The 24,949-nt window shown below is 41.6% G+C and overlaps 1 protein-coding gene across 1 annotated transcript in view; it reads right to left on the bottom strand.

Moving 5' to 3' along the window:
• Positions 1 to 24,725, bottom strand: part of RGMA (repulsive guidance molecule BMP co-receptor a) — a 46,423-nt gene extending 21,698 nt beyond the window's left edge. The window contains exons 1-2 of the mRNA XM_056571864.1: positions 24,567 to 24,725; positions 1,440 to 1,555 (exon numbers count right to left, since the gene is read on the bottom strand). Coding sequence (XP_056427839.1) covers positions 1,440 to 1,555; positions 24,567 to 24,580 — 130 coding nt within the window. The 5' untranslated portion in view covers positions 24,581 to 24,725. The remainder of the gene's footprint in view (positions 1 to 1,439; positions 1,556 to 24,566) is intronic.
• Between the last annotated feature and the right edge of the window lie 224 nt (positions 24,726 to 24,949).

The following is a 24,949-nucleotide window of genomic DNA, read 5'->3' as shown; positions in this document are numbered from 1 at the left end:
GGGATGGTTTTTAAGCAGCAAAGATAAGGACTAGAGAAGATCCATCTTCCTCGATATGATTACTTCTTATAAGTAGTGATGAGCAGCAGGGGCCATATTTGAATTTGCGATATTTTGTGAATACATTGACGATTATTTGTCCTATGTTCGCAAAATTCACATATTCGCTATGTTCATTCACTTTTTTTCCCCATGCGAAAATTTGCATGAAAAATTCACGTGAAAAAATGAGTATTCATCATTTCGAATATATGGCACTATATTCAAAATATTCACGAAATGGTGAAGTGCAGATATTCACAATAAAAATTTGCATTATGAATATTCGTGATCAACACTACTTATAAGTGGCTATTATTTATATCCCTCTCTGGGATAACTGGATGACCATATTGCCATCATTACTGCTTTCAATGATGGTTCCACTCAGCTTTCCTAGAGTCCGGAATTAAAAACCATTGCCTATGCTTCCAATCTGCAATACAACCAGGCAAAGCTGCTAGAACAAACTGAAAGTTAGAACTGGTTGTCACTCAGCTTTCCCAGAAACAGATAAATAGAATTGTAAACAACTTAACAAAATAGAACAATTCCTATTTAGATTACATTCAAACCAAAATACTGTAGAAAACTGTATAAAAAAATAGTAATACACTACAGCTAATGATAGGCAATCATTGTACTATAAACTTTACAACTATTTCCTCATACCAATAGAAGTCATTTGTAAATGAGGCCAGGTCTATAAGTTCACTATACAGAACAGGTAACCAGAAACACTCGCACCTACTGGATACAATGGATATACACAGATAAATTCTAAATAATGCAATTATTTAAGGATTTAACAGTACTACATTTCCAGGTGAATAAAAACCTTAATCTGCAGAAACTTGAGCCTTTTGCAAGGAACAAAACCCCCAGTGTGGAGTCTGCCCTCCTCCCCCAACAAAAACAAGGTTGGCAGGAATTTGCAGGCAAGGATCAAGCCAGCAAAACACTAAGATTCATTGGAAACAGATGCCTATCCTGGGTCTCATTCTATAGGTCCTACCTTGTAAAGCAATAAACAGGGAGACACCACAAATATAGGCAAGCATTCTCCCGATCCCAGCAGGGCTCTCACCGGGGTAAAAGCAAAAGGCCAAGAATTGTGATACAAAGTAAATGCAACTACAAAACATTTGTGGTCATAGGTGAAGACTATGTAAATATTATTCGAATGGCGGCTCATAATAAAAACTAAACAATAGAAAACTATGTATACTATGTAGCCATCAACTCTTCTAATACGATTGATTGTTAAAAACTCTATAAATAGGAGGGCACATTGCGGGTCTTGCACACACATGTGGTTCCTATTCAGGGGCCCCTCTCAGGGAAAGGAGATCCTTCTAATAGACTTTTTAGAATAATAAGACAAACAGGGATTTCCTTACCTGTGTGGAATGTGCACAAGAAGACGGTGAGGATTTTGAAGAGTCCCAGGGCTTTGGGTCCTGCCCCTCTCCCCATACCCATCCATCCAGCTTGGGCTTTAACCACCACCCTCGCCCTGGATGAACAGTGAAAAAAAGAGAAGACAGAGAATATATCACACTCCAGCAGACATCAACTTGTGCAAAGAGCCTGAGCCAGCAGCACTGCAATGAAGGAGTACTCACTCCCCCTGTACTTCCCTCCTCTCCCCCTGTACTTCCCTCCCTCTCCCTCCTCTCCACAACACTGGAGCCATCAATCACAGCTATTGCCTCCCCCTTCCTTCCCAGCCCCCAGGAGTGATCCACCCCCAGCTCTAGTTACATAGGCCTAGCAGGAGGAGTCCCCACCACAGATTCCTCCTCACACATCCAGCAACTGAGAAAACACTTCAGCTGCATAATAAGTAAAGCCCTGAAGGGAAAATAAACACTCGCTGTACCTATGGACGGCCTAGTGTCACCACATGTCACACTTGTGGAACAAAGTGATGGAACAATTAGCACAAAATTGGTTTGCTGCATTTGGCCCACATTCCTCAAAGACATGGAGAGAGAGAGAGCTTAGGGTGGTTTTACATGGGACTGCAGGGCACTGGACTATGTAAGAGTTACCACTACATAAATACAATGCTGCCCAGTGTACTTATTCATGTAAGGCAGCATTCACACATAGCACTTTGTAATTTGTAGCCAGATGTTACTTAACGCTGTATTCACACTTATTTGATGCGCAGAATTTGAAGCTGTTGTTCAGTCATTTAGTTCACAACGCAATCTGTAGCATAAAATCTGCAGCATTCAAATCCTGCGCATCAAATCTGCGCAGGATACTGTATATGTGAATAAACCTTTAGTGTAGGGTCACACATAACGTATCAGCAGTGTATTTTATGCTGCGGATCCGCCGGTGACCTGACCCATATTGTACCTCCAACTGTTGCCGATAACCAACCGCCACCCCTTGTGCCTCCAGCTATTGCCGAACCCCCCTGCCCCCAAGGTGTATTCACACGTATTTGATGCGCAGAATTTGAAGCTGTGCTCAGTCATTTTGTTCACATCGAAATCTGGAGCATAAAATCTGCAGCATTCAAATCCTGTTCATCAAATATGTGCAGGATACTGAACATGTGAATACACCCTTAGGGTAGGGTTACACGTAACGGATGTGCAGCATATTTTACACTGCGGATCCGCTGGTGACCTGACCCATATTGTGCCTCCAGCTTTTGCTGCCGGCAGGTGGGTTCGGCAACAGCTGGAGGCACAATATCGGTCGGATCATTAATTTCATTAGATCCCTGAAGTAGGAACTAACCCGGCCTTAAAACACATTGGGGGGAGATCAATGAATAGTCACATTCAAGTTATCCTATAGTACGAGCCTCTTTGTTGATCACAGCTCAGCTTTCATTTCTTATATTGCTCTGGTAAAATGAAAGCTGAGCTCTGATTGCTTAATGGTTGCTGTTCCCTCAGTTACCTAGCTTAATCCAGGAAAAAAGGATATAACCTGTAGTCCAAAATTGGAAAAGATCACTGTATATTGCGGAATTTATTGCAGAAAATAGACAATGCGTTTCAGGGCCATATTGGTCCCATCAGGACCCTGATAAAGGGACTGTTCCAGCCCTGAAATGCGTTATCCATTTTTCCAATGTCTAAAAAAAAGTGTGGCACTTAAATATACATATACCATTTTCTCCTTCCATAGACTATCCCTTTGTATGACTTTTTGGTAAGTAAATCAGAAAAAAAGCCACACCTAGAGCATGCAGGTAAAGGTCAGTTCTAGAGACGAGCGAACTTACAGTAAATTCGATTCGTCACGAACTTCTCGGCTCGGCAGTTGATGATTTATCCTGCATAAATTAGTTCAGCTTTCCGGTGCTCCGATGGGCTGGAAAAGGTGGATACAGTCCTAGGAGACTCTTTCCTAGGACTGTATCCACCTTTTCCAGCCCACGGGAGCACCTGAAAGCTGAACTAATTTATGCAAGATAAGTCATCAACTGCTGAGCCGAGAAGTTCGTGACGAATCAAATTTACTGTAAGTTCGCTCATCTCTAGTCAGTTCTGAAGGAGAGGCATTTATTCATGAATTTACCTAAACTGTTTAGTACAGCAGCAACTATGTTGAGCTATTCAGCAAAATGACTCCCACAATTCTAAAAGGAAAGAGGAATACATGTTAGTAGACAAACTCAGCTCTGCTACATTTGGATTTCTTAAAGGGGTACTCCGGTCGAAAACTTTTTTTTTTAAAAATCAACTGGTGCCAGAAAGTTAAACAGATTTGTAAATAACTTCCATTAAAAAAATCTTAATCCTTCCAGTACTTATTAGCTGCTGAATACTACAGCGGAAATTATTTTCTTTTTGGAGCACAGTGCTCTCTGCTGACATCAACAGCACAGTGCTCTCTCTCTGCTGACATCTCTGTCCATTTTAGGAACTGTCCAAATAGCAGCATATGTTTGCTATGGGGATTTTTTCCTATTCTGGACAGTTCCTAAAATGGACAAAGATGTCAGCAGAGAGCACTGTGCTCGTGATGTCAGCAGACAGCTCTGTGTTTCAAACTGAAAAGAATTTCCACTGTGGTATTCAGCAGATAATAAGTACTGGAAGGATTAAGATTTTTTAATAGTAGTAATTTACAAATCTGTTTAACTTTCTGGCACCAGTTGATTTAAAAAAAAGTTTTTCACTGGAGTACCCCTTTAATCCGGAATGCCAAGTGTTTGTTCTTCCTCACATTGTGTCGTGAGATAATCATTCCCCAATTTTCCATTTGCAGTATGTTACTGATCTCAGCCAAGTGATGTCATGTGTCTGCTTTCTCCATTACTATCCTGGAGATCTCACACTCCTCTATCTGGAGACACGGTTAAGACTAAACATTGTTTTACTCTTCAAGATGTACAGTGACACACTACTACAGTGTTTCCCATCCAGAGTGCCTCCAGCTGTTGCAAAACTACAACTCCAAGCAGGCCCGGACAGCCAAAGGCTGTCCGGGCATGCTGGGAGTTGTAGTTTTGCAATAGCTGGAGGCACCCTGGTAGGCAAATACTGCACTACTATATAAATCTGGATGGGAAGACAATACAGATGCCATGTAAAGGGGAACTCTAGGTAGGACAGTGTTTCCCAACCAGGTTGCCTCCAGCTGTTGCAAAACTACAACTAGGTGGGTACACCCAGTACCCACTTCATCTAACCCCCTCCAACAGAACTATCTATACAACCACTGGGATCAGTAAGACATCTGGATTTCACAGACCTCCCCCGAGACAGCAGCTGTATGCACAGCAAGGGGCTAACACTTTACTTTTCTGTGAAATTCAGTCCGCTTTTTTTCTTTTTTTGCATCCCGTCAACGTGTGGAATTCTTTAGGGACAGTATTAATAGGCGTTTGTGGTGGTCTCCTATCAGATATGATCTGGTACACGTGACTTCACCGACTAGATCAGAATGGACCATTTGCAGTATGTACCTCAATGCTAAAACATGAATTGGTTGTGAGCTGTAGGCCCAGAGAGTGAGGCTGAACTACTGATTCCGGTTTCTATAAGCTGATGTATTGTTAGAGAGACTTTGTATGGACTCCAAACACCAGATACATTGACGTCTCCACATACGCACACAATAATGGTCACTATTCAGACAGGGAGAAAGGACCTATTGATGTATCCGATGATATGGATCCACTATCCACTTCAGTAGTGCAGCCTCAGGCTTTGGGCCTGTAACTTTAAATGATCATTTTATCGTACAGAAATGATAGATAGATAGATAGATATGAGATAGATAGTTAGACAGACAGATATAAGATAGATAGAAAGATAGATATAGATAGATAGATATGGAATAGATATGAGATAGATAGATAGATAGATAGATAGATAGGAGATAGATAGATATGGAATAGATATATGAGATAGATAATAGATAGATATGAGATAGATAATAGATAGATATGAGATAGATAATAGATAGATATGAAATAGATATAATATAGATAGATAGATAGATATGGAATAGATATGAGATAGACAGATAGATAGATAGATAGATAGATAGGAGATAGATAGACAGATAGATATGGAATAGATATGAGATAGATAGATAGATAGGAGATAGATAGATATGAAATAGATATGAGATAGATAGATATGAAATAGATATGAGATAGATAGATATGGAATAGATATGAGATAGATAATAGATAGATAATAGATAGATATGGAATAGATATGAGATAGATAGATAGGAGATAGATAGATAGATAGGAGATAGATAGATATGGAATAGATATGAGATAGATATGGAATAGATAGGAGATAGATAGATGATAGATAGATATGAAATAGATATGAGATAGATAGATACATAGATAGATAGCTAGATAGATAGATAGATAGATAGATAGATAGATAGGAGATAGATATGGAATATATATGAGATAGATAGATATGGAATAGATATGAGATAGATAGATATGAAATAGATATGAGATAGATAGATAGATAGATAGATAGGAGATAGATAGATATGGAATAGATATGGGATAGATAGATAGGTAGATAGATAGATACATAGATATATATGGAATAGATATGAGATAGATAGATAGATAGATAGATAGGAGATAGATAGATATGGAATAGATATGAGATAGATAGATAGATAGATAGGTAGATAGATAGATACATAGATATATATGGAATAGATATGAGATAGATAGATAGATAGATAGATAGGAGATAGATAGATATGGAATAGATATGAGATAGATATGAAATAGATATGAGATACAGTAGATAGATAGATATGAGTTAGATAGATAGATATGAAATAGACATTAGATAGATAAATAGATAATCAGGACTACTAGTAACGCAAAATCTGTACAAAGCAAACGTTGGGTTCCTACAGATATTTTCCAAGACCCTGGTGATCCGATGTGAGAGGCAAACAGCACAATGATCCATCCTCATCACGCCATATCCTGCACATACACAAAGACATACCGTATTTGCCTTTTAGAATCTGTCAAACATACATAACACGCCGTGCAAGTTTTCGAAGTGAGATGTTTCAGCTTGCGGTCTGGACAGAAAATGACTTCAAGTTGTAGATTTCCTATTAACTCCATGCATACTGGAAGACAGCCCATGTAACACTTGTAACAATTTCTGCTCAGAAACAGAATATGGAATAAGTGAGATCATTTTCAGGAGCGGCCAAATATTTGTCTGGCGTATTATTTGTCATCTTTCAACTACATCCACATGGTAATCACTTTTTATAGTATTAACAAAGTTTATAGCTAAATAATAAATATAATTATATTTGGCGTACAGCAGTGTCGTAAATGTCCAGACTAGTACCAGTCTCATTTTCAGCTTTTTGGTGTTTGTTAAGCACCATTTACTTTAAGTTTTCAGCCACAGGTACCCAAATGTACATTACAACCTGTCAAAAAGGAAGCAAACGTATCTGCTTGTTCTCAACGGGCCACTAACTTTAATGGGGTGCAGGCATTATGGGGAATATATCATTGCATTGCACCTATATATTGGCACAATTTGTGCAATTTTTGCATATTTATTACACAGTGGCACCACTTATGGGCACATCTGCATCTTGTTTGCCATTTTTGCTTTCAGGCGGATGTTGGAGGCATGGCTTAGCTGGAGTAAGGTTTTTAGACATAGTTCTTATTTATGCCACTGCACATCTGAGGAAGGGGTGTTTTATACCCAGAAACGTGTCATGTATAAAGCTTATTATGTATCAATTAATATGTTGGTGTGAAGCAACATTATCATCATTACATCACTTCCGAATTGCTCTGCCCCAGAATATCTGGAATTATTTTTCCCATTTTTCTTTGATATTTCTTATTTATGCCTTTAAAAAAAAAAAAAAGTTTTTACACAGGCTCACTCCCCTCATCGTTGATATTGGCTTAAGAGAAAGAGTGTAAGCTAGCAAAGAGGAATACAAAATAAATTGATCATGATCATCCATGTAAAAGAAGAACGGCTTCCCCTCAATGCAAGTATATGGGAGGGTCGTGACGGCCGTCACGCCCCCTCCCATAGACTTGCATTGAGGGGACGGGGCGTGACGTCACACGGGGGCGGAGGCGTGACGTCACGGACTTCCGTTCCGGTGGTCGGGACCCAGACCCTCCTGCGCTTCTGGAGCAGAAACAGGTGGGTGCCGCATGCTATATTGCGGGGGTCCCCAGTCCACAAACAGATAAACACTTAGCTGTCCACTATGGCTCATAGAGGGGGACGATGAATGGCATATGGATGGGGTAACAACCCCTTTTACACACCATACTGTGCAGAAACACATCACAGGAACTACATAACAAGCTTACATAGAGGCTTCAAAAAGATTCTGAGGTTATATCTACAGTGTGAAGGTGTTGAAATTGACATCTAGAACTTCTGTTAATTCAAGTACAGGTTCACTTTCACATATGGAAAACCTCAATAAGGTAAAAATTCTTCCATCTGGTCCAGAAACAATTTTTGGGAACTGACTATTACTTGGTTAAGTATTAACATTGGAAACAATCTTGCATCTGGTCCAGACAGATTGTCGGGTAAGGGGAATACCAAAGGCCCCCATATACACTAGGATCAGGCATGTTGGGTTTCAACTGCCCATTTCTTTTGTTCTTGCACTAACAATCATGAAATCACCTTAAAAATACTAACGGAATCCTAAAAAAATTGCAGGGGGCTTGAGAATCACTGATGTAGATGATCCAACTGTTTGAGAAATTCAAGATAGAGAACCAGCCTTGCTCAGTATTCTCTTACATGTGCATTATTTCTGCATCTACATGAATGTAAATATGGTCAAGCCAATGGAAGAATGTTTCTTATGGAAATATAAGAAGGTACGCTGAGAGTCAACGGAGAAGGTAAAATCTGTGTCGGTCAGGTGGGCATATGCCCTACACTTGTATGTTGAACCATTTTTAAGTATTGTCAGTGCTTATTGGTTAGATTATCTTATTTACAACAGCTTTACTATTTTGCAGGTGTCTTTAAGATTGTCCTAACATGGGTGTAAAGGCAAAGCTCCCACAAGAGAACCCTCAGGAGGAAAGCAATTCCAGTAACTTCCGTTCTAAAATTCCATGATAAACATAAGGTTTCTAATTCCTGTAATTTTTTACATGGCCCCTTGGAAATGTAAGGGTTAACAGGGAGAAGTGTCAAATCAAGGTAAGATGAATAATTTTTACCAGGCTTTTAGTATAAACATTTATAAAAATGTTATACAGAGAGCTGATAAAAGCAAGTCCATGGTGAGGAAAGATAAGCACCATGTCATCCTCTTCCATTAACAAGTACACCAGCGATTAATCAGACACAGGAGCTTTCACTCTGCTGCTATCGGAATGTATTTTAGGACCAAAGTCAAGAACAATATTTGGCATGACTGGTGGCTGAGGACTATGGGTAATGGTGGGCATCAGACAAACAAAGTCATTACTTGACTGTTGCTGTGTTGGGGGTATAAGCATATTTGTGAGGAGCCCATCTAGATAGCAGATAGCATGACTTTACAATTATCAGAGGACTGTTATTTTATTTTTTTTTTTTCTTTTAGAATGCAGGGGTTGGGTTCACACCATGGCTCTGAAGCTAGAAGGGCCCCAAAGGGAAAGGGTAGAAAGCGACTTCTACATAGCTATCTCTCCTGCTACCATCCCCTGTGGGAGAGTTACAAGGCCCTCATATATATTAGATGGTGTTAAGTGGCTGCCAAGTTTCTGTGGGGATGTTGTGTCACAGAAACCAGGAAACAGCAGCTGCAGGGATTAGGGTGGGTGAGTATAAGTAGTTTTTTTTTTTTTTACTTTTACACCACCCCCAGCCATCTATTAAAAAATTTAATACAAAAATTATCTCCAGACAAGCCCTTTAAGCACCATTATAGACCATGGTCTTCCCCTATGATCACAACTATATCTAAAAAAATCTCCAGGAACCTTAAATGAGAAATGAGAAAGCTGCTGATATCCTATGAAGTATTTTCCTAGGATATTGATATGATCATCCACATGGGCAGGAATAGTGCAGAATTGCTTTTACATGTCTGAAATCACACACATATGAACAGAAGCATTTACCGTATATACTTGAGTATAAGCCAAGTTTTTCAGCATGATTTTTCGTGAAAACGCCCCCCTCGGCTTATACTGAAGTGAACTCTCCGCCTGTCAATCCCTTCATCAGTGGTCTTTAACCTGTGGACCTCCGCAAAACTACAACTCCCCTCATGCTGGGTGTTGTAGTTTTGAAACCTCTGGAGGTCCGCAGGTTGAAGACCACTGCAGCTTTCGTCATCATCCAGCCCCCCCCCCCCCCCTTTTGTTTTGTACTCACCTCCCCTAGGCGGGAAGTTAGGGTGAGCTGGTCCGGGCCATCTATGCTGCAGGGTCCGTCCGGTGGGGAGGGATAGTCGTTGCGGGCTGTCCATTTTCACCGGGGGGGGGGGCCTCTTCTCCGCGCTTCGGGCCCGGCCCTGGAGTAGTGACGTTGCCTTGACGACGACACACAGGGACGTTCAAGCGCAACGTCCCTGTGTGTCATCGTCAAGGCAACGTCACTAGTCCAGGCCCGAAGCGCGGAGAAGAGGCCCCCCCCCCCCGGTGAAAATGGACAGCCCGCAACGACTATCCCTCCCCACCGGACGGACCCTGCAGCATAGGTGGCCCGGACCAGCTCATCCTAACTTCCCGCCGAGGGGAGGTGAGTAGAAAACTTCCCGCCGAGGGGGGGGGGGGGGGCTGGATGATGATGAAAGCCGCAGTGGTCTTCAACCTGTGGACCTCCAGAGGTCTCAAAACTACAACACCCAGCATGCCCGAACAGCCGGTGGCTGTCTGGGCATGCTGGGAGTTGTAGTTTTGCAACATCTGGAGGTCCGCAGGTTGAAGACCACTGATGAAGGGATTGAGAGGCGGTGATGATGAAGGGGGGAGGGAATGATGATGGGGGTCTGGATGATTACAATGGGGGATAATGTACTTCCCACCCTAGGCTTATAGTCGAGTCAATAACTTTTCCTGGGTTTTTGGGGTAAAATTAGGGGCCTCGGCTTATATTCGGGTCGGCTTATACTCTAGTATATACGGTAACTGTTCTGTCGACTATGTCACGAGTTGTCTGTCTTTCCTCGTCTCTTATTCTTCATCACTTCCCCCACAGAACTCGATGTGTTAGAGGAAGGTGTAGGCAAGTCCTGCTCTGTATAAAACTAAACATATCTCCAACAAGACAAATTAGTGTGTATGCACATACCCCTCTAGTGCCTACGCTCCACCTCTTGTAAAAACATAAAGCGGAAAATAAGTGAGATGAGCCACCTGGAAGTTTGACAGGATCCATCTTCTCATAAAGTGTAGGTGAGGTTTATGAGGCTTGTAAAAATGCATTGAATTCTAGGTGCATTAGCAGGAGGGGAAAAAAATGATCTCGATTTCTGGAGAGTAAGGCAGGAGCTGCGGAGAACGGCTCCCAATGACTTTTGATGCCTGGTTTTACAAGACTCCATTTAGCTGCCCGATTTACAAATTACAAATTGTAAGACTTAAGCGCTGGAGATTAGAGCTCCCACACACTAATAAATAGAACTGCTGTGGTTTATGTTACTGCTTTCTCTAATGCAATGCAATATCATATACGACCCTCTCTTCTGAGGCCATTCCAAGACCTTGTGATCATAGGGATATAAGAAATGTCATTAATAGAAAGGTAAAATAAAAAATGTGTTCTATAATGTCAGTGAGTTTTACCAGGACTGATTCACAAGAAGTCTGACTTTACATCTGTGACTTCTTATTAATCATCGGCTGGGCGATCGTATGGAGGGATTGTGGGAAGCTTTTCCATACATAATCTTGGTAATTCTGTATAAACCACATATAATGAAACATGATTTATTAGGGTTTAACATTTGGAGGCTGTGGGGATTAAGCACCCCACAGTATCAAATCCCTTGGCCATGTGCTACTATGATGTTCTGAATCTGTCGGAAGGTTTGGGCAACAAGAAACTGGATGTTCCTGGATGGTCGATGCAGTTATCCAAACAGGAAAGGCTCAGCCTGTGGGCCCAAATACCATCTGCTTTGTCTGTTGCATGTTAGCCATTCCTTAAAAGGGTACTCCTCCAGAAAAGATCTTATCCCCTATCTGTGTTCCGGACATTGCTGCCGGCCCGGAGTTTGCGGGGTCCCCAGTGGTGGGACCCCAGTGATCAGAAATCTTATCCCCTATCCTTTGGATAGGAGATAAGATGTTTTCCGGCGGAATACCCCTTTTAATGGGCATTGTCACTTGAAAAAACTTTTGACATGTCTTAGCGACATGATAAAGGTTTTGATCAGCGGGGGTCTGAGCGTTCGAGCTAAGAGAAGCCTATGCTCAGCGTGTTCTCTCCTGGCTCTGTGTCACGTAATCAAGACACCCCCACAATGCAAGTCTATCAAAACTTTGTGCCCAATGTCACCCACATCAAGGTGGCATACCTACAGCAGCTTGTCCCCATCTTAAAGGCTTTCATCATCAAGCTATAGTAGTGTCACATTTATGTAGTACCATGTCACAAATTCACACATTTGACTGCAGATACTAACAAAGGTTTTGTTCAAGTCCTTCTGGGTTTTCCATCCAGTTTGCCGTTGGTTTCCACCAGTATATTTGAAAATTCTGACAAGAGATCTGCACTGATTCCTCGTAAATAACCAGGTTTTCTACCACTCATGATGATGTGTTGCTAACCCTAAAGGTATTCAACGACCACTGGCATAGCTACAGTAAAAGGATCCTTATACACTGAGATTCAGATCTACTGATGCAGAATTCATCTGTAGATCTGAGCTGTTTAAAATTAATTAGGTATCAGCCCTAATTTTGTTAATAATTTGCCATGGAAATAAGCCCCGAAATTCAAAGTCCCATTCAAAAAATGAGCTTCCGCTGGTGGATTCCACCAAAAAAGCAGACATGTTAATTCTTTTAGCAGAATCTGGATCTGTGTCAGATGTGTGCACAGAGCAGCAGAATCCCACTGGAAATAATGGGAGGCTGCTGCAAGCGGATTCTGCTTATTTCCTCTCAGTGTGCAAGGGCCCTAAGGCTAGGTTCACACTATGGAATTTCCTAGTGTATGGGTGCGTTTCCACACGGCGTATACGCAGAGAATTTCACGCTGCGCAAAATTTATGGCAGCAGTGGGAAATACGCTGCATATTCCTTGCTCACTATACACACAGGACTTTCCGACGGCAGCCCTATGCGTGTAGTGAGTTTCGGAGACGGGGCCGTGTGCCGGCGTGACTGTGACGTGCGGCTTCGCCTCCAAAACTCACCGCACACATAGGGCTGCCGCCGGAAAGCCCTGTGTGTATAGTGAGCAAGGAATACGCAGCGTATTTTCCGCTGCTGCCGTACATTTTGCGCAGCGTGAAATACTCTGCGTATACGCCTTGTGGGAACGCACCCTAATTCTGCTGCTTATTCTTGGAAATTCCGCTGCAGCAGAATCAAATTGCTGTCAATGGAATTCCACTGCACATGGCAGAGTTTCTGCTGCATGAATCATCTTGGATATTCTTTTAGCGGAATTCCCCTGCAGTCAGTCGGCGCACGGTCCTGATGGTCCTACTGATTTCGGTCACATATTTCGCAGTGTGAACCTAGCCTACAAGTGCACAGGATATAGCTGGCAAAGACCTTCTGCCACAAAGTCGTCATGGGACCATGGTCTACTATCTCCAAATAGGCCCAGGAGCTTTCAGCTACACGTCTGCAATATATATTATACACATTATAAAAAAAAAAGCAAAAAAAAAAGCTAATGCTCTGGAAAATTTCCGACACAGATTAGATATTTTTGGCTGCTAACCAGTGGCTAGCCCTAAGTATGGCTTGTCAAAATGTTAAAAGGCAATGAAAATGGGTGGAGAATCTTAATTTATAGAATTTCTATAAACATTGTTTATCTATGGCTCCATTGGCTCTATCCAATTGACATAGCAGTCCAACGCGTTGATAGAGTTGTCTGCTATCCCGAATTTTACACACGAGCGATTGTCTCCGAGCCGCTAACCCAGTCTGCTCAGCCCTATTATATGCCCTGTATGTATAAAATAATTGCAGTCTACAATGGATTTAATAGCCCCATAAAAGGAGAGCAGGTAGAGTGTGTTACATATTGAATGACACTTCGGTTTCCTAGGCAAGTTTGTTCTTCTCTGCTGAGCTTTCCAGAAACAGACTCATATAGTTTTATGGACCTGAGTGTGTGTGATCTAGTTACAAGTCATTGATACTGAAGATAAGGTGGACTTTCAACCGTTCAGAACGCGGCAATAATAACTTACGGCCGATGACGTCACAACACTGGAACAAGACGGGCACGTAAATCACCGCTGCAGAATGGCGGGGGATTGGCCTCATTCTAGACATAGTCTTTCAATGTAAACATTTGTCTATATTACAGCCAAAATACTTGGACCACTACTGCAGTGTTCTTCAAACTGTGGACCTAAAGCTGTTGCTAAATTACAACTCCCAGCATGCCCGGACAGCCGAAGGCTGTCCGGGCATGCTGGGAGTTGTAATTTAGCAACAGCTTGGCGTCCACAGTTTGTTGACCACTAACTTCGTAGTTCTACCGAACTGATCATGGATCACCATAGGGTTCTATAACAAGTCACATTCCCCTTATTAGAACTATTTAAAGGCCCAGGTTCTGTATTATGACAATGTGAAAACAGGTGTAAACCCAAACACACCTGCAAATCTTGCATTCGCTCAATACTCTACAGCACCATCGTACAGTACGAGGCAGTACATAGAATGTAGTTAGTTGTCTATGACTCTTACCCTGTGAAGCTTATCCTATTCTCCTATCTCCAGCACACATAATAAACTATAGAACCAAAAACATATTTTTGGAGATGAGGAATAAAAAAAAAACCCAGGAGAGGGAACCACAGCTACAAATGTATTATTTTGTAGGCTTTTCCAGGCTGAAAAAGACCATTTTCCTTTTCCAAAAACGGCACCCCGGTGATTTTTCCATGATCACAGAATATTGTATAAATATGCTGTACCTTGATTCCCACTACTAAGGTTTGGCAGAACGCAGGGGTCTGTCCTGCCAGAAGTGTAGAGATCACACCCTTATATGTACATGAAACATATCACAAACACTATCAACATGCAAGGGGTGGTAGAACTGCAAGAGCGGCTGCTCCTGGCTCACACCGAGCGTGGAGGTCACGCTAGATGGAGCCGTTGTTGTGTAAGCCTGAAATCACAAGATGTTTAATATAAACTCCTACCACTCAACACCATTGCCCGATCACAGATTGTAATGCATTGTTTTCTTTTACTTTGTTTTTCAATAATGAGTGATGGATTGGAATGTTAGTGCAGCATGTGGTATAGTGTATAGCGTAGGGAACCTGTGCTGTATATTGTACTGTCATGCTATCTATGAATGCAATTTATGGTATGATGTGTAATGACGACTGTATGGTTACCCAAGCTCTGTCAATGGGTTGTTGGCACTAGAGTTGAGCGAACTTAGGGTGTGTTCACACTGAGGAATTCAAGAGGAGTTCACGAGGAATAATTTCGGTCAGGAAATTGTTGCCTTCTGTCATTTTATCCATCAAGCGGAATTCAAGGGGAATTCAAGTGGAATTTCCATGCGGAAATGAAGAGGAATGAAGGAGGAGGCTATTTAATCTACTTTTCTCTATTCCGCTTGAATTCCGCTCGAATTCAGCTTGAAAACGATGTCGGACAGAATTTTTTTTTTACCATTGACTTCTATTGGATTTTGCTCGCGGAGTGAACCTCACAGCTCGGCTGTTAATAACTTTAGGCTTCCTAAATTAGTTCAGCTTTCCAAGGGTTCTGGTTGGTCTTAGGTCTCCTAGGTCTGTATCCACCTTTTCCAGGCAACTAGAGCCCTTGAAAAGCTGAACCAATTTATGCAGACTAAAGTTATCAACAGCCGAGCTGCGAGGGTCCTAGAGATATTTGAGATGATAAAGGGATAATGGGACAGATCAGTTTTTGACTCTATTAGACACTACTGATCCCTAACACGGCGGTCTATCTACAAGGGTTTGGTATTTTAATCAAATGGTGCCCCACATACAGTAGTCCAGACTCATAGGACCTTCTATAAACTTCATCACGATTCTTCTACCTTTACTGAATGGTTGTCATGCGTGAAGCACTAAAGCAGGTGACTGGGTTGGACTCCTATATGTAAAAGAAATCTTTATTATAGTAGAATTGTTACTGCATGTAGAATAGCTATGATAGAGAATTGGGATGAAGTTTATAGAAAGTTCTACCAGTTCTGACTACTTATACCTGAGAACAAAAAGCTCATACACTGCTTTACATAAAAAGTCACATTTTATTATATTTAAAGGGGTTGTGCACTGCCCTGACTTTCGGAGCTCCGCTCACAGCGTCCGGAAGTTCATTACTCCGAACGCTGTGTGCGGGCTTCCATGTTCGCGGCCGCCGGGCGTAACGTCTCGCCCGCCCCCTTGTGACTTCTCGCCCGTCCCCTCAACGAAAGTCTATGGGAAGGGGGCGCGTAGTCACAAGGGGGCGGGCGAGACGTCACGAGAGGCCGGGCGTAACGTCGCGAACACGGAAGCCCGTACACAGCGTTCGGAGTAATGAACTTTCGGACGCTGTAAGCGGAGCTCCGAAAGTCAGGGCAGCGCACAACCCCTTTAAAACATGATTACTATATCAATCAATAGTACGCAACCAAATACTGAAAAAAGAATGCCAGCCGCTATATTACTAGTATTCAATACAATATTTATACATGATATCTCAAGGGTAAGTTGATTTGGTGGGTATAACCTATACCTGTTATATAAATATACAATGTGACTGGGATTAGTATCACTCCCCTATGGAGTCCTATGTTCCTATAACCAATATTCAGAGTATAAATAAGGTAGATGTTATCACCCATAACCCACGCCAACAAAGACCATGCCCTTACCCATGATAAAAGAGTTCAGCTCCAGCACCTCCTCCGGCCTCGACGCACGTTTAGTAACCTTTTTCAAGAGGCAGTACTTATCAGCTGCTGTATACTACTGAGGAAGTTCTTTTCTTTTAGAATTTCCTTTCTGTCTGTCCATAGTGCTCTCTGCTGACACCTTCAGACAGAAAAGAAATTCAAAAAGAAAAAAACTTCCTGTGGCACATACAGCCACTGATAAGTACAGGAAGGATTACGATTTTAAAATAGAAGTCATTTATAAATCTGTTTAACTTTCTTTCACCAGTTGATTAAAAAAAATGTTTTCCAGCGGAGTACCCCTTTAAGACCAACAGTTTGGGGTGCATAATTTGAATAAAATAACAAACCCCTAGTTAGATAGATCACTGTATGGGGATCAATAGTGTCTGAAGCTCTGAATTCTCTGCACAGAGTTTGAATCGGTATTGAAGAACATTTCAAAGCTCTTTGCACCACGTCCTAATTCCTCATGGGCCAAAGTTAATGATTTTTTTGTTGGAATGACACAAGCAGTTATTGATGGTCCAGTTTCTGAACCAAACCAGATGATGATCCAGATGAAAAGGGGAAGAAGAAGTCCTTCCTTTATATTACTCATTCCTTTTAAATCCCCTCCGGACTTTGGCTTAAAAACTGCGTCAAAATCTGCATGTGTGATCGCAGCCTTAAAGGGGTATTTGGATAAGGGATAAGATGTATAAAGCCAGAATACAGTGGTCCCTCAAGTTACAATATTAATTGGTTCCAGAACGACCATTGTATGTTGAAACCATTGTATGTTGAGTCCATAACTCTATGGAAACCTGGTAATTGGTTCTGAAGCCCCCAAAATGTCATCCAAAAAATAGGAAAAAGTGAGGATTAAAGAAAAATAAGTAGATAACTAATATAGATAAAGCAAATCCTTACATATAAAAGAAAGAAAGATCTGCTGGGAGCTGTAAATCACTGTGTCAGTGTTTCCCAACCAGGATGCCTCTAGCTGTTGCAAAACTACAACTCCCAGCATACCTGGACAGCCGAAAGCTGTCCGAGCATGCTGGGAGTTGTAGTTTTGCAACAGCTGGAGGCACCCTGGTTGGGAAACACTGGTCTATGTAGAGGACAGGAGCTTCTTCAAGGTCCTGTACAGTAAACGCAATTTCCTAAAAAGTTAAATGGAGCTGCCTTTACTTGGTGTCCAACGGAGCAGCTAACTGTGACATAGGTTAAGAGTAGTACTGAACATGTAATACCTCCCTGTACTGTAGGGGGTGCTACCAGACAGGAATTCAGTGCATGCTCTTCAGTACTACAGTGCACGTGCTAATACAGGGGTTTTACCAGTGAATATCCATTCTGATTGGTCGGTTCTTTCAGCCATTGACACGTTTCGCAGGTCTGGACTGTCTGTAGTATTGTATGTTGAGTCTGGTTTCAAGTTACAATGGTCCAGAAAAGACCATTGTATGTTGAAACTATTGTATGTTGAGGCCATTGTAAGTTGAGGGATCACTGTACCCCTTTAAGCCAGATCTCTTAGTAATCTGGTCTCATCTGGCATCTCTTTATATGTCCTAGATAGGTTCTGCCTCTTAGTATTGATAAATATAATAAATAATAAATAAATAAATAAATCGTTTTTGTCTCAAATAAAGATAAGGTAGAAAGCCGATGGAAAACAGCACAAAAAAACGCTGCTGGAAGCAATTCCTGACAGCTGTAATGTGATTACCGTTTACAATTAAATTTGTGATCTTGATTTGTTATTTTAATTGTGAAAAACTGCAAAATACAGAATACAGCGGGCTACAAATACTGTCAGCAGCTTTCTCAACCGGCTCTCCAAATTAGTTTAACACAGAACCGCGTCAATAGCTCTTACCTGCAACTGTACATTGGTGGGAGAGGGTTAACATATACGCCAAGACCTTTGTTTGAGCCGGAAAGACTTTTTCATACTTTAGGTCTTCTGGATAGGTGCTCATCTTGAATGGAAGGTTTGGAAGGACCCAAGGTCCTCCTAAAATGTAAGCTTACCCCAAACTGTTGGTCTTAAAGGGGTACTCCGATAGAAAAAAAAATTCAAGTCAACTGGTGCTAGAAAGTGAAACAGATTTATAAATCACTTCTATTTAAAAATCTTAACCCTTCCAGTACTTATCAGCTGCTGTATACTACAGAGGAAGTTCTTTTCTGTCTAACACAGTGCTCTCTGCTGACACCTCTGTCCATGTCAGGAACTGTCTAGAGCCGGAGAGGTTTGCTATGGGGGTTTGGTGCTAGTGGACAGTTCCTGAAATGGACAGAGGTGTCAGCAGAGATCACTGTGGTCAGACTGAAAAGAACTACACAACTTCCTCTGTAGTATACAGCAGCTGAAAAGTACTGGAAGGATTATGATTTTTAATAGAAGTAATTTACAAATCTGTTTCACTGGACCCCCTATGTCAGCTGTCTATGCCATAATAGACCTGATGAAAAGAAAAAAATTATTTATAAGGAACCTGTCAGCTGTTTTATGCTGCCCAAACCATAAGGAGCATGAAAAAGGTGTAAGTTCAAGGGACACTACCATTTACTCTGAAACACTTTGCTGTTTGACAGAAACCATCGTATAAAAGAGCCACCGGGATCTGGGTAAGTAGTCATCGAGGAGGTTTCCAGAGGCTGCTTTCCACCCCGCCAGCACTACCTTTACACTGATAGGGATGCCCTATCTTTCAGAGTAAATTATAGTGTTCTGAGACCCCCCAATTTGGGCAACATGAAACAGGTGGCAGGTTCTCTTTTAATCGCGATTTCTCTATTTCTCTCTGCAACCTATGATAGTGAGACTCATTCCATTTTAAATAGGCACTGTCATCTGAACAAACTTTGCATAGTTCAATAGTACAAGGGAATATAAGAAACTTTGTGATATATCTTATTGGACAAAAAAAACGCTTCCTTCTCCTGTTTAGAGATGAGCGAAGTTACAGTAATTCGATTCGTCATGAACTTCTCGGCTCGGCAGTTGCTGACTTTAGCTTGCATAAATTAGCTCAGCTTTCAGGTGTTCCGGTGGGCTGGAAAAGATGGATACAGTCCGAGGAGAGAGTCTCCACTGGAGCACCTGAAAGCTGAATTTATGCAGGCTAAAGTCAACAACTGCCGAGCCGAGAAGTTTGTGACGAATCGAATCACTGTAACTTCGCTCATATCTACTCCTTATCAAACTTCATCCCTCTCCTGTGACTGTATTCCACTCTGAAAAGAAGTTCAGCTTTGTCCTGTGTCTGCAAGACAAGCAATACAAGTCTATGGGAGGAGCTTTGCCGACTCGCACACAGAGAACTGCAAGTTAGAGATGAAGCCTGCAGAGCAAATCTGTTGAAAAATATCATGTAGAAGTTATATAATGGCCATAAATAGTGCCGCTTCTCAAGCACGCACACACAGGGCAGCTTATCCTGATAAGTCAACGGAAATGACAGGTACGCTTTAAATTTGATGATGGTGTGACTGGCACATCAGGGTAAAAAAAATAGCCCCTACCTCCTGAATCTCAGAAATGCTCTAGGTTATCTAGACCGGTGTGCATAGAGCTTTTGCAAAACTACAACTCCCAGCATGCTCGGACAGCCAGTTGATGTTTTGCACTATGTATGGCCATCTATGGTGCCATAAGTCTTTAGCTGACAATGCATTCTGCAGGACACCTGACTACCCAGTGGGCACTTGGGCTCTATACAGCGCCGATAGCTGTTTAGGGGGCTTGAAACAGCTGAGGGGCTCAGGATTTTTTCATGACCGACATTTGCAAGAGATCGGATGGTGCGACCTAAAGGATAAATATATACATTAAGTGATCCATTCTACTAGCTTGTTAATCTTTAAAGTGCATCTGACACCCAAACACTGTGCAGGCTGTCATTTTGCGGGTTAATCAATAGTCATGCAAATACCGAGTCATGTAAGAAGCAATGACATTGCTGCAGGCTGTCAATGGCACCTTGGCTATTGATTCACCTTGTGCTTAAGAGTATCGGTGAAGCCCAGAAGATGGTTTTAGGAGGTTTATTGGCTCGGAGCATTTGTAAAATCTTAGGCTGGGATCACACAATGCAGTTTTTGGTGCAGTTTTCTTTAGCCAAAGCCAAAAATGGATCCAGCAGGAAAGAGACCTATGGGTCCTTCCTATATAGATTCTGACTTTGGCGAGAAAAACGTCATCAGTCTTAATGTTTCATTGTGGGACCGGCGGCAGCACAGACGCATACAGGACCTCTACCCAGCTCTACAGTGCCACAACAAGCATTCTCTTGGGCACTGTAAATGGACCTGAGGAAGGCATGAGTTCATGCCGAAACGCGTTGTCCCCATTACACCAATAAAAACATTTTATTGTCCTGTGCTACTTGAGTCCTCGCTTCATGTTCTTGTGCCTCCGCAAAACCGGCATTTTCCTGTTTTATCTGCCTACCATTTCAATCGACCCCCACTCCTGGGGTCCGATACCGGTAGGAACGCAGCAGGCAACTTACGCCATCGACCCTACCCGTGCTTATCGCCGCACCAACCAACCCACGGTTTTACAAGGTGGGTATCTCACTGTGGTGTGGTGAAGGGCACACACCAGCAGATACCCGTCATCAGGGAGCGCCCCCTGTGTTTTTTATCCTTCTCCAAGCAATGTTACATTGTGTGTTCCTTCCCAAAAACAAAAGTCCTTTCCTTACAATGACATTGAGGTTGCTTAAAATTTTGCTTTGAGGGTCCGTTCCTACCTGGCGTATTGTGCTGCGTATTTTATTTGCCATTGAAGCCAATGGGTAGGAAAATACGCAGCAGCAAGTACGCAGCAAAATACGTCAGGTGAGAATGCAACCTAAATGCCAGAGATCTGCGCAATGAACCAATATTATCTCCTAACACAAGTGATCAGCAATACAGAAAACATAGAATTTAGGCAATACACTGTATCACACTGCTGATTATTACCAGTAGGTGGCACTATTAACCCTAATTCTTTTTTGTTCAATTTAGACCAGAGTTTCCCAATCAGGCTGTCTTCAGCTGTTGCTAAACTACAACTCCCAGCATGCCCGGACAGCCAACGGCTGTCCGGGAATGCTGGGAGTTGTAGTTTTGCAACAGCTGGAGGCACACTGGTTGGTAATCACTGATTTATATTACGATTTAAGACCATCTTGGTGCAAAATAATGGTGCTATCATTAGGAGTATAAAGTGCGAAGATAGATGGAGGTGGCGGCCGTTCATCCTTTTCATCTTGCTCTACGAGTATAGAGATACATAGGTGTGTTCACCATTAGTCCGACAAATTCAAGACAAATTAGTTAAATGCCGTAAGTCAATCCTTATTTTATTTTAGGAGGGGCTCATCCGAAATCCCTTGGTAGAATATAAGCTGTGAGGTTGATTTATAGACACTACAAGCCTAACCTGCTGATATATCCATAGAGATGTGTATGTGTGTGTATATATATATGTGTGTGTGTGTATGTATAGAGAGAGAGAGAGAGAGAGGTCAGTGTTTACCAACTACGGTGCCTTCAGCTGTTGCAAAACTACAACTCTCAGCATGACAGAGTTGTAATTTTGCAACAGCAGGAGGCACCCCGGTTGGGAAACACTGATCTAGATAAACCATCCAATCCCCTTCTTACGTATTCCCATGCCATTGTGTCCATCAAAAATCCCAGATAGAGAGCAGCGCCGTACTAAATTTTACAACACTTGTAAAGGAATAGCAATGGCATTTCTATGCTGTTTGAATTGAAGAGATTGAAGAGGGATCAAGAAAGAAAGGGTTAAATAAGACAACTAAAAAAGACAAAGAAAAAGTACCGATGTGGCGGCAATATGTTACACTGAACTACTGTAAAATGACTGGAAAATTTCCCATATAGATCAATAGGGGAAAAACATTACTTGTTTTGTTGCAGATTTGATTTAATATCCCGGTGGAAAAACAATTCTGAATGTAATAAAATCTCTCCATGTATATGACAGTGTCAGATCCCAATATATCTGGGGCATCTGCTTAGGAATGAGGGGGGTCCCAGAAACAGGGAGATGTATAAGGCACACAGACAGGACACAGAATGCCATCGCATGGAAGGTTTGGGGAAAATGTATCCGGAAAAGCTGGTAAAATACACCTCCAGCTGAGACATACTCTGTATTCTACAAGGAGTCTATCACAAATAGTGTCTGTTTATACGAGCGCGAGTAATCCGACAAGTGCGCACATACATCCGCCAAACAAGACACCGAAATGTATCAGGATAGATCCCTTTATTTATATACTGCCTGCATATTCCGCAGCTCTGTACATAGCTGATGGATTCATTAATATGAGACAGATGGATAGATAGATAGATAGATAATAAATAGATAGATAGATAGATAATAAATAGATAGATCGATAATAGATAGATAGTTAGATAGACAGATAGATAGATAATACATAGATAGATAGATAATAAATAGATAGATAGATAATAGATAAAAAGATGAATAGATAGATAGATATGGATGGATGGATGGATAGATAGATAATAGATAAAAAGATGGATGGATGGATAGATAATAAATAGATAGATAGATACAATGATGGATAGATATGGATGGATAGATAGATAATAAATAAAAAAGATGGATGGATAGATAGATAAATAGATGATAAATAGATAGATACTAGATAGACAGACAGATAATAGATAAATAGATAGATATGAGACATAGATATGATATAGATAGATAATAGATAAAAAGATGGATGGATGGATGGATAGATATATAATAGATAGATAGACAGAGACAGATAACAGATAATAGATAGATAGATAGATAGATATGAGATAGATGGATAGATATGAGATAAAAAGATGGATGGATAGATATATAATAGATAGATAGATAATAGATAAATAGATAGATATGGGATAGATAGATAGATAGATAGATAGATAATAGATAAATAGATAGATATGAAAAAAAAGATGGATGGATAGATAGATAATAGATAGATAAATTAGATTAGATCAATGTTTCCCAGCTAGGGTACCTCCAGTTGTTGCAAAACTACAACTCCCAGCATGCTCGGACAGCCTTCGGCTGTCCGGGCATGCTGGGAGTCGTAGTTTTGCAAGAGCTGAAGGGAACCTTGTTGGGAAACACTGGATTAGATAGATAGACAGACAGATCGATAGATAAATATGAAATACATAAAAATATAAAATATATGAATTTAGATAGATACATAGATAGACCTATAGATAGATAGACAGACAGATGGATAGATAAATATGAAATACATATAAATATAAAAGATAAAAGATATGAGTTTAGATAGAAAGATAGATTATAGATAGATATAAATAAGATAGCAAGACAGATCATACATAAATATGAAATAACTAGATAAGAAAAAGATAGACAGACATATAGAATGATATGAGTTTGGATAAATAGATGATAGATCCTAAACTAAATCTGTCATGTGATGTTGTGATGTACTTGAATCCATCTATATCCATGATAAAGGAACATGTCCTGCCCTGGATGCCGGCTCTACAGGCAGGTGCCAGCTATACACACTGGGTACATGACTGGCACTGGTGCCATAGACTGACAGTAAAGCTATAGACAATCTCTGGTTACATCAGATCCCGATCGTCCCAGATCACCCATCTACAAAGCGATAAAGGAGATTTTGGACATGACCCTCTAATGTGAATACAGGTACATGCCATCATTCCACCAATGCGGGCGGTACACGGAGCCCTGGGCACAAGACCCTGATCACTGGGGATAGAGGGCACAAGGTTATATGCAGCTCAAGAGTTAATGTCTATTCCAGATGTGCCGTTCTCCTGTGTGCCCATCCATGTCAGTGCCCGCACTACACCCGCTGTGCTACGGGAAGTTCTTGGATAAGTTGCTGGTGATATTGAGGAGCCCGATGTGCCACTCACCTTGTCAGCTTCATGAGCCTGCCCAAGCCGTGGGGTCACCCTCCCATAGGATAGATCCAGCGCTCATATAGGGGGCACCGCGTGTATCACCCGCATGCTGCAGCCCCGACACACACTGAGCCGCCACCGCAGCTGTGAGGGGAAAACTTGTGTCCTATGCGAGTCTGTGATCACTCCTCCCCTCAGCTCTCCGGAGAGGGCGGAGAAGAGAGGACGTGCACACCTCCCTCAGCCCCGAACACATTACAAATACATGGAAGTACACACCTCCCTCAGCCCCGAACACATAGATATACATGGAAGTACACACCTCCCTCAGCCCCGAACACATAGATATACATGGAAGTACACACCTCCCTCAGCCCCGAACACATAGATATACA

This window comes from Hyla sarda, chromosome 4, assembly GCF_029499605.1.
Source record: "Hyla sarda isolate aHylSar1 chromosome 4, aHylSar1.hap1, whole genome shotgun sequence".
In the NCBI taxonomy this organism is placed as follows: domain Eukaryota; kingdom Metazoa; phylum Chordata; class Amphibia; order Anura; family Hylidae; genus Hyla; species Hyla sarda.
This window is presented reverse-complemented; position numbering and strand designations above follow the sequence as displayed.